Genomic DNA, 15,424 nt, shown 5'->3' with positions numbered 1-15,424 from the left:
AAAAAATCAGAAGCACAACTTATCAATTAGCAAAAATTTTAAAGTTTGACGCTTTACCTGGTGCTTGAGTAGATCTTGCTCTCTTTGCTAGCATAGAAGAGAACAAAGGACCCCTTGATTCCACATAGATTTGTTGTTCGGTCACAATAAGGTCTCTCTCCTCTTCACTTGATATCATTCTCTCAATGCATTTGGAGAGACCTTCCATGACCTCTCCATTAGGATCTGAGTAGGAATCATCAGCCCTAAAACAAATAGAAAATGATATCAAATCTTACTACACAACCTTAAAAAGTAAAGTAAAATAAAGACTTATTAAAATCCCAACTTCAAGGACAATCAATTATCATAGTACCTGAATTTGGGATTGAGGAAGTAGCCTGCTGCATGAATAGGTTGGTGGAGCATATTGTTCCACCTCCTATCAATTATTTCCCAAATGGGGTCAAATTTGAGACTATCCCCGTGATAGTAACTTCTAACAGCCTCTTTCCCCCTATCCATGGCCTCATAAAGACCTCCCATTGGGGATTGCTACCCATCACATGTGCGCAAGACTAGAACTAGGGGCAGAGACATCTACATTTGAAATTTGAAAAATACAAATTAGTTAATAACATAGTAAGTTATGAATTGATAATGAAACTTGAATACACTAAAAATATAATGAAGTTACCTCCACAATCTCCTTAGCCTTTGCAAAAAAGCTATCATCAAACACTATTCGTGCCACAGCCTCTCCTTCGGGCTTCTTTGCGTAAGGTGAAGCAACCCAATCAGCACACACAAACATTTGCTTCAAAGCCAATATGTGGTCAAGAATACTTTGCAACGTCAAGAAGACCGTTGCAAACCTTGTCATAGCAAGTCTCATCAAATCTTTGCCTTTAGTGGCTTTTCTCATCAAATTGAGAACCCATGGGTGATTATAGATATATTTCGTGACTCGCCTAGCATCTTCCACAATTGGACTCACCCAATCAAGTTTTCCTATGTCCTCCAAAAAAAGGTCAAGGACGTGTGCTGCACAAGGTGACCAAAAAAGTGTGGGATGCCTCTCTTGGAGGATTCTACCTAAAAGATTAGCAAAAAATCAATAATCAATAACAAACTTTCCATATTTAGTATTTACAAATTACATCAAATCTAAATTGAATAATACCATTATCCAGATTCCATAGCATTACATTCATAATTCATATTGATTCAAATATAAAAAATTAAATCTACCTGCTGCCACATATGCTGCTGCATTATCTGTGATTATTTGCACCACATTCTCTATTCCCACCTCCATGACAACATTCTCCAACATTAAAGCCAATGTGGCTGCATTTTTCACTTTGTTGGAGGCATCGACAGATTTCCAAAACACCACATCATCTTTGCAAGCAATCAAGAAGTTAATAATGGTTCTACTTCTTCCATCTGTCCACCCATCAGATAAAATGGTGCAGCCATACTTCTTCCACTCTTTCTTTTGGTCTTCTATCAACAATGTTGCCCTACCAACCGCTTTGTCAAGCAACCAACAAAATTTAGGTGTAATATTAAATAAAGTGTAAGTGTTAGTAAAAAATTAGGAAATAAGTTATAACAATTAAGATTTAAAATATAATAATGAACTAAAGTGAATCACAATTATTTACAATTACTAAATAGTAAAATACTAACCTTCCACTCATATCCTTGCGATTAGGCGGCTTGTACCCTTTGTCTGATATTGTCATTGCATTCACCATATTGACCCAATAGGGACTATCAGCGGCATTCATTGAGATATTGTTGAAAAACCAAAAATCAGCTGCTGCAATATTAGTTTGCTCATGCACCTCCTTAAACCATGCAGTGCCCTCTAATGATGGTTGTGCTCCAGGTGTGTTCCTGGGCACAAAATAACCACCTATCCCTGATGGGGATCCGGATGGTGATGATGAAGAAGTAGGAGATGTAGAAGAAGTGGAACCGGTAAATGAGAAATTTTATTTGTGGATCCGTGGGCCACGAAGAGATCCTGGTATGTTCTCAAGTGCTTCTTCTTCCTCTTGCATATCAAAAGGAGCTCCTTCTGATTCAGCTATGGCTGCCCTCATAGCTAATTTTGCCCTCTCCCTATTCAATTTTTTCTCTTCAGCAGCTGCAAGTAGGGCATGGATGAATCTTTTTTCTTCATCAATTACCTTGAGACAAGGATTTGAGTCATGTTTCTTTATGCCTGCAAGGTGGTATTTGAGGCGATTTATGCCTCCAGAAATAATTCTCTCACAGGGAATGCATATCACCTTCCCAATATCGTTTGGATTTGGAGCTTCATAGGCATACCACCATGCCTTATCTCTTGCATTTTTAGGCCGAGTGCCTATATATCCAGATGGGCATGGTGTTTGTGGCCACTCTTCTTGCGGGTTTGTCATTTTTTTAATGCTTGACCGCTGCCCTACACATAAATTTATAGAAAAATGAATAAACAAAGTTAAAACTTAGAAGCTAGGGTTTCAAATGATTCAAAGTTCAAACATAGAGTTAAACTTAAAATGATTTGAAATGATTTGAAATCATTTACAAACAACAACAAAAACAAAAGAACATTTGTTATAAAACTATAAAAAAATTTCAAACTATGATAAAATGAACATACCTGGAAAGAAATTTGTCTTCGAAAACCGGTTAGAATCCTCTAAAATCCACTCAAATCCGTTTTGAATCACTTGCAATCAGCTAAGAATGCCTCCAAACCTTCTTCTCTCCATGCCTCAAGGCTCTAGACAATGCAAATACAACAAACAATGAGCAAAAAAATAACTTTGTGCCCTTTTTAGCCGTCACAGTCCGCAGGCCAAGAAATCGCGAGTTTTTAATTAAAACTCGCCGAGTTTTAGCCGAGTAATCGGCGATTAATCTGCGAGTAAATACCTTCCAGCCGAATTTTTGATTTGGCGAGTTAAGTGGCCAAAAACTCGCCGAGCTGAAAAACTCGGCGAGTGTTTGAAACTTGCCGAGTACTCGGCGAGTTTTCCATCTATGGTTTACACAATGAGAGAAGCAACTTCTCCAAATGGCCAAAGACTATTCATCGGTCTAACTTCAAATAAGAATATAAGGATCTCATCATCCTTCTCAGCAGAATTTGTGGCCTTAAAGATTCTACTGATCTCGAGCCATGGATGTATAAGTTCATATTTCAATAAAGAACACATCTTTTAGGGAGAGCTCATTAGTATTGTACTTTGCCAGCAGATATGCAATGTGGGAACTTCGGTACCCTTCTACATGAATTCTTACCTTGTTTATATAGCTACTGCAATGGGATCTTTCTCTGGTCTTTCTACCAAGGGAGATCGTCTTCAGGTTCCTATTTGGGATTACTATGACCAAATCACTTTGGCAAATAGTAAATTTCATTATAGAAGAGTCCAAGATGCCTTCTTTGGGCATTTTCAGTACTTGTTCAATAAACAGTTATCTGTCAAAAGAGTATCTGATGCAATATGGGAGAAGGTGAACCAATACAGCTGTATTTTTATTCAGTTTCCTACTTTCACATACTTGAGAGTCGGATATTTCAAAGGCAAGCCATATCCTTACCTAGGTATGCTACAAATCGAATTATTTTGATGGAGCTAGCTAGATAGCTCATAGACATACAGAGTGATCAGCATGCTATGCATAGGCTTGGTTTCGACATCACCTCAACTAAACCTTTAGCTATTGGCAATTATTCGATCATTTTTGTGCCTAAAGCAAAGAACATGGAAGCAAAGTTGCAATTGATCACCTTGAAGAAGTTCAAGGCCCGATTTGATTTTGACTACCGAGAGATGAACTCTCAAATGAAAAGAGCTTACACTCATGTTCATCGCATCGAGGTCATCTAGATTGATATGAGGACAGAACTTGACATCATGAAGATGGATTACTGTAGATTAACCCTGTAGTAGATAATTGATCTTAACATGTTGGAAATCCCTTTAGATTTCCAAGTTGAAGATGATGGCAACATCCTTGATCTGGAGTTTCATCAAACCGGCTTTGATAAGAAGTGTCATTTTTCTATTTAGTGGCAACAAAAGGAAAGTACCTCTATCATGGACAAGTTTCAATCTATCTTGGTAAACAACAATAAATGGTTGAAAAGTAAAGGCTTTAAAAGAGTAAATCCTAAGATAGGCTTGGATTGTGGAAGTTTTGGTCCTCCTAGCAGGAAGTCACAACTAGAAATCACAGGGAAAGATGGTGCCTCATCTTCTGATGCTAAGGGTTCCCTCAAATTCAAATTGAAGGGCGAAAAAGGAGCTAATTCATCTCAAATTCCTGAACCAATTCAAGAATGAATGGAAGACTCGGAAGAGGAATTGGAAATAGAATCTAATAAAGGAGATTCAGATGAAGAAGGGGAAATCATGATCATATCGCCTCCAAAGCCTGCACAAGCTTGTACATCTTCTATACATGAAGAGTCTTTTCTACATGAAGTAGATGATGATGTGGATTCATTCTCCACTATTTTCACTCCTTCCATTCCAGTCTTAGAGGTTACTACCATGGCTCTTCCTATTTCCTCTGCCACTCCTCACATCCCTGCAAATGAACAATATGAACATTTAGCAAATGTGTTTGAGGATTTTCCAACTCTTACCAGTGGTCAAGTTTCCCAACTTGATACATCTTTGGTAGGGTTTGAGTTTTTCATGATGGAGTCTTCTCAGCATGTTCCTATGCCTTCAACTGTACAAACTGAATCCTGTTCTATTACAACGGAAATACAATCAAGATCAATGCCAATGGTCTCCACCGTAATTGCTTCTACGGATAAAGGTTTCAGCCTACCTACATGGTTGAGCAAAATATCAACAAAGAGGAGAAAAATGGTTGTTCTTCTAGACAATCTTCCTATTAAGAAGACCAAATCCAAATCTTTAAAAGATAAGATTATTTCCAGGATTTTGGTTGATTATGATAAAACCAAATTCGTTGAAGTTGTTGAGCCCTTGGTAGATAAACCTGTTGAGGAACTTACTCGTTATGACTACAAGTTTACTAAGGTTGAAATCGGAAAGCAATCACGTTTGAGTTGTTTGCAAGATGCTCAAGATGCATTGGCTAATGTATCAAAAAGCAATCATGAGCTTTAGGAAAAGAAAAATCAATTGAAACAAGAGGTCTCTCATCTAAACAAAGTCATTCAACAACAATCTTCTCAGGGTGTTGTTGTTATGTCTCAAACATCTAAAGAGAGAAAGTTGGTCGAAGCCGCCAAGTCTTAGATACAGGAAATCATTTTTGAAGAAGTTTGAGCCATCACGGAGACATTTGCAGTCCTTAGGCGCCTCAAAGAGATGAATGAAATGAAGCAAAACTTAATCTCTTCTTTGACTCGAGAAGCAGATAACTTGTAAGGAAATCCTTGATGATTGGGATGAAATGGTGAAATTCGATCTGGATGCCTTGGTCTCACGTGGCATTCTTCCGTCATGTAAAGTGTTCTTCAAATTTCAAGGGCTCGTTGATCACAAAGAAGAGACATTAAGGAAGTTGATCACAAAGTTGCAGGTGGCCTTTGGAGATTGTATGTAAAGTGTTCTTCAAATTTCAAGGGCTCATTGATTACAAAGAAGAGACATTAAGGAAGCTGATCACAAAGTTGCAGGTGGCCTTTGGAGATTGTCAAGCAGTTGAAACAAGTGTTACTTATGATTTGGAACAAATGGGATGCCATGTTACTGATAAATCTAGTAATCTTATTGCAGCAGAGAGAGTAAACTCAGAATATACAATCAGGATCAATGCTGCTGTAGATTCTGAAGACTTCGGTTCACATACAATGAACAAGTTTGTCTTGTATAAATCCTGGACAAAACACTTTTTAGATACTACGGCTGCAAATTCCAAAGTTGTGCAATCAGCATATGCAAATGCCGTGAGAGTAGAAACCATATCGAAGACCATGGAAATTGCTAATCTTCTCACAGTGCGTGACATCATTGTCAAATTCAAGGCACTAAGAAACAATCTTTAAGATTGTTGTTTTGTTTTGATTTCATGTTAGTAGTTATAAAGGATGCATTACATGAAAAAGTGTAATTACATGTAATGCGAGTTGCATGTGCAGTTGAATATAACTCTTTTGTAGTTAGACTAGGGCAAAGTTGGTTGAGTTGCTCCCACTTTTTCCTCTACCTTTTTCTCAGCTCCTGTACCTATATAAAGGAGTGCCCCCTCATTGTAAAATCATCATTATTTATGCAAGAGAGCTCTGGAGAAATTGTACCAGAAAAACTTTGTTTGTGTAAGCACTATTTTGAGAGAAAGTGAATACAAAGGAGCATTTGAGACTTAACTTTGATTAAGTAAGATTGTTACTTGTGTAAGTTATAAGCTTTGTCTATAATTCATTTAAGTTATCTTTGATTCATGTTATCTTGTGTTCTTGATAATTGTATCTTGTGAATTGAATAGAAAAGAGTTGAGAAGCAATTGGAGCTAAAGTAGTGCCCCCTCATTTGGAGCTAAAGTAGTGCCCCCTAAAGTAGTGCTAAAGTAGTGCCACTTTTTCCTCTACCTTTTTCTCAGCTCCTGTACCTATATAAAGGAGTGCCCCCTTATTGTAAAATCATCATTATCTTTATGCAAGAGAGCTCTGGAGAAATTGTACCAGCAAAACTTTGTTTGTGTAAGCACTATTTTGAGAGAAAGTGAATACAAAGGAGCATTTGAGACTTAACTTTGATTAAGTAAGATTGTTACTTGTGTAAGTTATAAGCTTTGTCTATAATTCATTTAAGTTATCTTTGATTCATGTTATCTTGTGTTCTTGATAATTGTATCTTGTGAATTGAATAGAAAAGAGTTGAGAAGCAATTGGAGCTAAAGCTTTGACTAGGAGTAATTGTGGTAATATATAGCTAGAAGCTTTGTCTATAACTTATATTTTCTTCTTAATTCACGAAATAGTTATTCTTACTTTTAGGAGTCTTTGTGCACTAATTGTAAAGCTTTTCCATATAGAAGTACAACCAGACTTAGAGTCAAACCGGTACATTTTCAGCTAGCCTTTGAGTTAGTGAAGGCTTATCGGTATCATTATTTCCAACTCTTGATAGAAGTGTAGTTAGAGATTCACCCTGCCCATTACTCGCTCCATGAGTAAGCAGATTCTTTCTTGAAAGTTAAGAAGAAAGGATATTGATAACACCCATTTTATAAAATCTTTCAACTTCTTGCTTACCTTGAGTTGATCCAAGGAACAGTGAGAAGCGGGAGCCTTCCCTTTAAGGTAGGAGAGACTCTGCCTCACACATTGTAGCTGGTTATCCTACTTTGCGACTAGATTTTTACCCAAAATTGTCGGTTGCAAAATATCCACCCAACACTTCCCGACATATAACAAGATTCAGAGAAAAATTTGAAACTTTTGGAAATTACCTTTCTGAAGGAGTCACCATTGGAGACAACTCATCCATCTAGTTAGAGAAATTGGGACCTATTCTATATAACTAAGGAATGGAGTTACACTAAAATTAAAAGATGTTCTTTTTGTACCAGGCATAAGAAGAAATCTAATTTCAATTTTTAGACTAGCTGATTAAGGATTTCAAGTCACCTTCAATGAAGACAAAGTTTTGTACTGGCCTAAAAACTCAAATCTAAAAAATGCTATCACCATAAGGACCAGAGATGGGACCTTATATAAACTATGCAATATTCAAAAGCAAGCGCTTAATCACGAAGTGACAAATTCTAATGAAGTATGGCATAGAAGACTTGGACATATTGGATTTAGTTCACTTCCAAATATAGGGAAAATCACCTCTAGAACACCGAGCCTAAATTCAAAGCATATAGGCACCTGTAAAGGATGTGCTCTAGGAAAGAACATTAAAAAACATTTTCCTCCTAGTGAACACAAGTCTAAATCAGTTCTAGAACTAGTTCACTCTAACTTATGTGGGCCCATGCCAACGCTTTCTCTAGGAGGTTACTCTTAGTACATAATATTCATTGATGATTACTCTAGGAAAACTTGGATTTATTTTTTAAAAGTCAAAGAATCAAATGAGGTTCTATCAAAATTTAAAGAAATCGAAGAAATTGTGGAAACCAAACATCAAAAATAACTAAAACTCTAAGATCAGACGATGGGGGAGAATATACTTCTGAAAATTTCAAAGTTTTTTGTACCTCTGTTGGGATTATGAGGGAGTATATAGTACCTTATGATCCTCAACAGAATGGGATAGCAAAAAGAAAAAATAGAACCATTGTTAAAGCAGCAAAAGCCATGCTTCATGATCAAAACCTACACTTTTCATTCTGGGCGGAAGCCACTAATACTATTGTATACATTCAAAACAAATGCCCCCACTCTATACTAGAAAACATAACACCTGAAGAAGTCTTTACAGGAACTAAACTTGACTTAAGTCATCTTAGAATTTTTCATTGCCCTGTTTATATTCACATACCTAAAGAAAGAACAACAAAGTTAGAACCATCTAGGAAGCAAGGGATATTTGTTGAGTATAGTGAAAACTCTAAAGGGTATAGAATTTATGTCCCTGGACAAAGATCAATTGAAGTAAGTAGAGATGTCATATTCGAGGAAAACACTACATGAAAACTATCTACAAATACAGAAGATGAGCCCATTACAAACTTAGATGAAAATCTACAAACTGAAATTTAGAGGGAGAACATATCAGAAGAGAATGAACAATTACTAGATACAGAAGATGAAGACATCTCCAATATCAAGAAAAGGCCTTTATGGGCAAGAAAAATGATCAAATAAAATAATGTTGAACTAGATGAAACTTCCAGGAAAAGAAATGAAACCATAAACAAATCTTGTTATACTGCATTAGTAACTGAGCTTACTAAATCTGAACCATCAACTGTTGAAGAAGCTCTGACTTGTCAAGCTTGGAAGGATGCTATGGTTGAAGAATATCAATCCATACTACAAAATGATGTTTGGGATGTTATACCTAGACCAAAAGAAAATTCAATTGTTTCTTCAAAGTGGTTATATAAAATCAAATATGCATCAGATAGCAACATTGAGAAACATAAAGCAAGGTTTGTTGCTCAAGGGTTTTCCCAGAAGGCAGGCATTGATTATGAAGAAACTTTTGCTCCTATTGCTCGCTACACTTCGATCAGGACAATTATTGCAATTGCAACAGCTAAAGGATCGAAGATACATCAAATGGATGTAAAGACTGCATTCCTAAATTGGGTCATTAATGAAGCAATATATATTGAACAACCTGAAGGTTTTGTTATAAAAAATAAGAATCTATGTGTGTAAACTCAAGAAAGCCTTGTATGGCCTCAAACAAGCACCTTGAGCTTGGTATGAAAGGATAGACAGCTAGCTCACCAAATTAGGATACTCAAAGAATGAAGTTGATCCTAACATACATTTCAAAATCTCTAATGATGATATGTTAATACTTGTTTTATATGTTGATGATCTATTGAAAATAGGAAATAATCATCTAATTGAAAGATGCAAACAGGATCTTGTAGCTAAATTTGAAATGAAGGATCTAGGTCTACTACATTATTTTTTGGATCTAGAAGTATGTCAAACGAAAGATCATATTTTTCTAAATCAAGGGAAATAAACTCAGGACACCTTCACTAGATTTGGAATGATGGACAGAAAACAACTTGCAACTCCAATGGAAACTAATCTACACAAACTGAAAGAGGAAGCAGCACATTCAAAATCTATTGATCCTACTCTCTACAAACAAATCATTGGATCTCTCATGTATTTGGTAAATACTAGGCCTGATATTTGCGATGCCACAAATGTATTAAGTCACTTTATGTGTGAGCCTAAGAAGATACATCTAATGGCTGTAAAACATGTTTTGAGATATCTACATAGCACTATTGGTCTTGGACTAAAGTACACAAATGTTGAAATCAAACTTGAAGGTTATATTGATTCTAATTGGGATGGTTGTTCCATAAACCGTAAGAGTACAAATAGATGTTGCTTCAATCTTAGATCAGCAATGATATCATGGTTCAGTAGAAAACAACCTATAGTTGTCTTGAGATCCACCAAATTTGAATACATGGCAGCCTCCATTGGAGCGTGTGAAGCAAGATGGCTACGAAAGCTATTATTTAGATTATTTGGAAAGAAATTAGATCCCACAGTGATTCACTGTGACAACCAGAGTTGCATCAAACTTTTCACTAATCCAGTGTTCCACAATCGGTCAAAGCACATTGAGACTCCACACCACTATATCAAAGACATGGTTGACAGGAATGTGATTAAGCTGATCTATATCAGCACTAATGATCAAAATGCTGATATTTTCACCAAGCCTCTTGCAAGAATGAAAATAAAGTACTTCAAAGGTAAACTTGGTATGACAAATTTGTAATCATATTTGTAAATTTATAAATATTCATGAATGTTGAAAAATTAGATTGTTTGCAAACTTGTAAAATGAAAGGGGAGGATCTTTCATATGTGTTTAAGGTCACTATTGTAAGGTGACGATCTTATCAATAGTTGACCAACCATCTAACACCAAAAGTGTTGAAGGAAAGTGTTATTATTGTTCTTTGGTCCGAATTTTGTCAGACACATTGATTACCATCATGGTTCTTCGAGCCGAATTTTGCCAGACACCATGAAAATTATTGTTATGGTTCTTCGGGCCGAATTTTATTGGACGCCATAATTGTTAAGGCACAGTTCAGTGGTACTTATATATATATATATATATGTGTGTGTGTGTGTGTGTGTGTGTATATATATATATGTGTGTGTGTATATATATATGTGTGTGTGTGTGTGTGTGTGTGTGTATATATATATATATAATGTTTCAAACCCTCATTGCTAAAGGAGTGTTAAGAATGTTAGCATTTAGTGTATTCAAACATCTGCTAGTTAAATATTAGTAATTGACATTAACTATATATATATATATTACAAATCTGTCATTACAATTTATACTGCAAAATATCAATTTCATAAGTATCTTACATTCCTCATTCTTAATATGACAAACAATCTTCTACATTTAGATGTTGAAGATATCATTACATTAAATGGTGTGCTTCACATTCGATAATCTTCAAGTGAAAGTATATCACATCCCGATTGCTATCGAGTGTTATTAATTCTTACCACCGATCATAATTAAGTGTTAACTTGCTCATACCGATTGATGAATCGTGAGTCTTCTTTGGCAAATGATTTGATCATTAAAAGACTTGTCATCAGGTGTGATTAGCATCGATAAAGATCACTTATGAACAGGTGCTATTATTATATATGTCGGGGCATGACTATGGAGGGTCATGCCCCTACTTGGTTATGTTTCAATGTATTTATATACTAGCCCTAATTCTTATCTGCAGATCATATCAAAAACATTGGCATACAGATCTCTGACTAGATCAGAACACTACTTCAGAAAACATATAACATTAAGAAGTCAAGCAATCACATAAGGAACGAATAGGTCTGCTAAATTAAGGAAATCATACTGAAATAAAATTGCTTAGTCTCCACCAATAAAGATCTATTAAACTTTACAGCTTCTAATTAACTAACACAATAGAATAGTATAGAGTATGCAGTAAAACAATGGAACGTGGTGATGTGGCTACGGCTGAGCTATCGTTCCTAATCCCATGGATTGAGTTGTTGAACTAGGTGTATGTGCCGCCTTCCATTATTGATAGGCTTTAACAAATTCCTCTATCGCCTGGAGGTTTGGGGTGTTTATGTGAGCCATCTATTGCTTCCATACCTCATTCTCCCTCTTGATCTCTACAATCTTTGCTGCTCATACCGGTAGATGGCTTCAACATACGTAAAGTAGGGCCTCTATCTATGCCACTTTCGAGAGAAATCTTCTACTACCAATGTCTTCATTCCTTTTATCTCTTCAATTTCCCACTATAGTGTCTTGAGCACAGCATCCACATCCTTATTCACCTTACCATCTCCACCCACATACATCATGTTGCTACACCGGAGATCGTCCAAAAGGGATTCGGTGAGGTCAGTCAGCTCCTTCCCCAATTTCATGAACTTTGTCTTCCCCTGTTTTAGCACCGAGTTCCTCCATTCCGCATTTCTCCTGCAAGTATACGAGACATTTTCGTCAATACTTTTCAAAGGCTTTCCTGATAAGAACTTGGCAACTTCATCTTTCTAGACCCTAGTTACCTAGAGTGCTACAATTGCCCATTTTGTTTCTTCCATCTCCTAGGTCAAGGTTTGTGTTTCCAATTCCCCTAAAGCAGCAACAATATCAACATAAACTTCCCTTGATCCTATAATAACAAATTTCTTCCCCTAATGAATTACATCTTCCAACCGGTCACCAAATATTCCAACTACAACCTTTTCTTGATGAATTTGGCTAAGGAAATTTTGATTGGTTGGGAATTTTGGATCAAAAGACATAAGCTCTTGAGAGATCGCTTGTGGGCTTGGATTGCAAATGGTGTCGATGTATTCAGCCATCACCTTCGACATTTATTTTTATTCCTTTTTGTCCTTATCATCTTTCCACGGCCTGCTCAACATTCTTTTTGCAAGAACCTTGAAATGGCAGTTGTCTGCATCTCTATTTGTCACCCCAAGATTTACCTTTTCCACTTCGAAGTCACTAACAATGGGTTCTTGAACCTCATCTTCGGTGTGCAGTTGGCCAGCTCCGCAATCAAGTTCCCTATCATGGAGACCACCTCCATCCTTTAAGTAACTTCCAATTTCTTGGATTTGGGAGTCTTTCCTAGGCATTTACTAACCATGTCATCCAATGGTGCAAGGAAACTGGGGTTATGTTCCTCTTCTTACTCACTGCAACTTCCAGCCATTTAGGGGTAGTATTGGGTTTAACTTTGTTGGGAGAGGGTTGGCCGAGAGTGGAAATGACCATAGCCATCGATTTTGCAAAATCAATGGTATCAACAAGGTCGATGGTGACTTCATATTGATAGTCAATGTCCATCCTAGGAAAATTAATTTCTTGATTAACCATTTCTTTCCCAACATCTTCACCTGAGTCCAGGTTGATTACTCCTATAGCTTCTTCCTTTTTCTTTCTCTTTGAACTAGATCTAGTAACTTGAACAAGGGAGGCAATTACTAGAGTACCTTTAGACTTTTATGGGAGGAAGACTTCTTGGCCTTGGCCTTAGCCTTGGATTTAAATGCATCGCAAATTTTAACACTTTTGTTAGAAAAAGAAACATGAGGTTTGTGTTCACTAGAAGCTCTCACAATTTGATGTTCATTAGTCTGAACTTTACCAATCCTCTATTCTTTTATCCAGATCTTGGTTCTTTGTATCACAAGAAATGTTCTCATTTCAACATTATCCTTTTTTGTTCTTGATCAATCTACCTCTGGTACTGGTACTTGTTTGATTTGTTCATAAAGGGGGTCTACTGAGGAACTTTCGTCTTCCTTAATTCCTGTAACATCCATCTTTAAGCCCATACAGATGATCCGTTGTAGGGAAAATCTGCTCCACAACCTCCTTATAACCTTTGTTTCATCCCAAAAGTTCTCCCAATAATCTTCCGTGTATGGTAGAGGTAAGAATTGTCCTCCCAAGTTTAAGTGCTCTCTAGCAAAGCCTCTATTATCAAATCTGACCCTTGCTTTGATAAATTGAAAATAAAAAGTCCTCCAAATCTAATTCTAGATTAAGAGCATCTAAAACAAACTTGCACTCACAGAATCCCAACTCAATTGGAAAGGAAATATCTGGCTCCTTTTTGGGTAAGTACATTTTACTCACATGAGCAAGCTACCTGCATAGTTCAACTAGTATAAAACAGTCCAAAGCATACCTAGGAAACAATCTTATGTTCAGATTTCTTGCCAATTCATGATTCAATCTGCTAGTAAATACAATATGCACCCTCCTGTAATTCTTACAACACCTTTTCCTCTGTAGGTGAGGTTATTATTCATAGATCTTAATGCCTTTGGTGAATGGGTCATGGTGTAAACCTATCCATTCCCTTGTACAAGCCAAGTTGTAGAACAAATATGAAGTCATGTAAAAGCCTTCATTTCCAAAACGACCATTGTTCAACTGATCATGCATTTCTTCTGCAATTATCTCTCACCAGTCTTAGGAATTGGGTACCCTATAGGATAATTTGGATGAAAAGGTACATGTAGTCTTAAAGGAAAAAGGCTTGTTGAGAACCCTTGGCAATGTGTAATAATATCACCAAATCTCTTATATGGGGTTTCATAGGTTCCCTTGTGAGTGACCTAGGCAACCTTGACACTCCCTTCCAGAATTTTAGCAAACAATTTTTATAAATGACAGTCGGTATTGTTGTTTCTTCTCAGTAAAGACAAGCCCAAATAATGCGATGGTAAAATCATAATAGGTTTCTCTCAATGGTATTTTCTTGGAAGCTATGATGGGTTTTGTTGTGAAGCTTTCACATCAGCGCCCCAAAATTGTTGGGGACCCTCTCTTTTTTGTCGCCTTGGCAATAGTTTTTTGAAGTTGTCCAAAAATTTCCGATTTTATAAAATTTTACACCTTGGACGCCTTTGGGTCAAGAGGGAGGAGGTTAAATTTATTTTTCACCTGATCTTAGCTCGATTTTTCGGAACTGGCAATTTTATCTTTAGGCCGAACAAATTTCAAAGAAGACATTTTTTTCGATGGTTAGAACAATATTCGGCAGGATAAATTTAAAAAAATTTAGACTTAAACGATTTATTTTGAAAATTGGATGTAATTGTATAATCTTGAGCATTTTTTCTAAATAAAAAATCTTTTTACATGTAATTGTTTTGGAAAATTTTTATTTTTTTTGGTGAAAAGAAAATTTTGTGATAATGAAATTGAATTGAAAAATTTGATTTTGGATGCAAAAAAAATAATAATAAAAATGATTTATTTTGGGTTAGAAATCAAATTTGCATTGCAAAATCAAAAATGGATTAAATTGCAAAATTTTGCATTAAATTGGTTAAATTTGCCTTGAAGATTTTAAAATTATTAAAAAAAAAATTGGTAAATTAAACTTGAAAATCGATTTTAGCTTTGCTAAATCCGACTTTAAATGATATTTTAGTTACTAAAACGTTATTAAATGGAAATTTTAACATCTCCAAGGCTTTCTTAATTTTATTTTGCAAAATTTGGTTCTAACCAGCAATTAAATATTGCTAATTTCACTACGGAAGAGGTAATTTTAATGATACATTTAAATTTGGACCATGAATGGTGGCCTAATTTAATTTTTTGTCTCTCCCAGGGCAAGTCAGCCAGCTTGGAGGATTAGTGAAATGCTGGTATAAGAGAGGCTTCCCCGTCTTTCATTTCTCATTCCATCTTCTTCCTCATGTGTTGGGCGAAATGTGTGGAGAGACAATTTCCAGCCTAAGCGATTTTCT

At 36.1% G+C, this 15,424-nt stretch overlaps 2 protein-coding genes across 2 annotated transcripts in view; both read right to left on the bottom strand.

Annotated features, from left to right (window-relative positions):
* TPR2 (Tetratricopeptide repeat (TPR)-like superfamily protein) overlaps window positions 1–15,424 on the bottom strand; it is a 102,603-nt gene that overhangs the window by 49,941 nt on the left and 37,238 nt on the right. The window lies entirely within an intron of this gene.
* Window positions 573–1,528, bottom strand: LOC149554527 (uncharacterized). Its single transcript, XM_089833482.1, has 2 exons — window positions 1,231–1,528; window positions 573–1,074 (listed from the first exon to the last, which is right to left on the bottom strand). The coding sequence occupies exons 1-2, from the start codon at window positions 1,313–1,315 to the stop codon at window positions 656–658; spliced, it is 504 nt and encodes a 167-aa protein (XP_089689608.1). The 5' UTR covers window positions 1,316–1,528; the 3' UTR covers window positions 573–655.

Source organism: Cupressus sempervirens, chromosome 5 (genome assembly GCF_028749045.1).
Source record: "Cupressus sempervirens isolate cs-2001-9-10 chromosome 5, ASM2874904v1, whole genome shotgun sequence".
NCBI lineage: Eukaryota > Viridiplantae > Streptophyta > Pinopsida > Cupressales > Cupressaceae > Cupressus > Cupressus sempervirens.
This window is presented reverse-complemented; position numbering and strand designations above follow the sequence as displayed.

What these genes read in the sequence shown, in the direction of transcription:
- LOC149554527 (XM_089833482.1), bottom strand. Translation starts at nt 1,315, where the DNA reads ATGTTGGAGAATGTTGTCATGGAGGTGGGAATAGAGAATGTGGTGCAA. An exon ending in AGCAGCATATGTGGCAGCAG is followed by an intron (nt 1,075 to 1,230) that starts GTAGATTTAATT and finishes CTAATCTTTTAG; the next exon opens with GTAGAATCCTCCAAGAGAGG.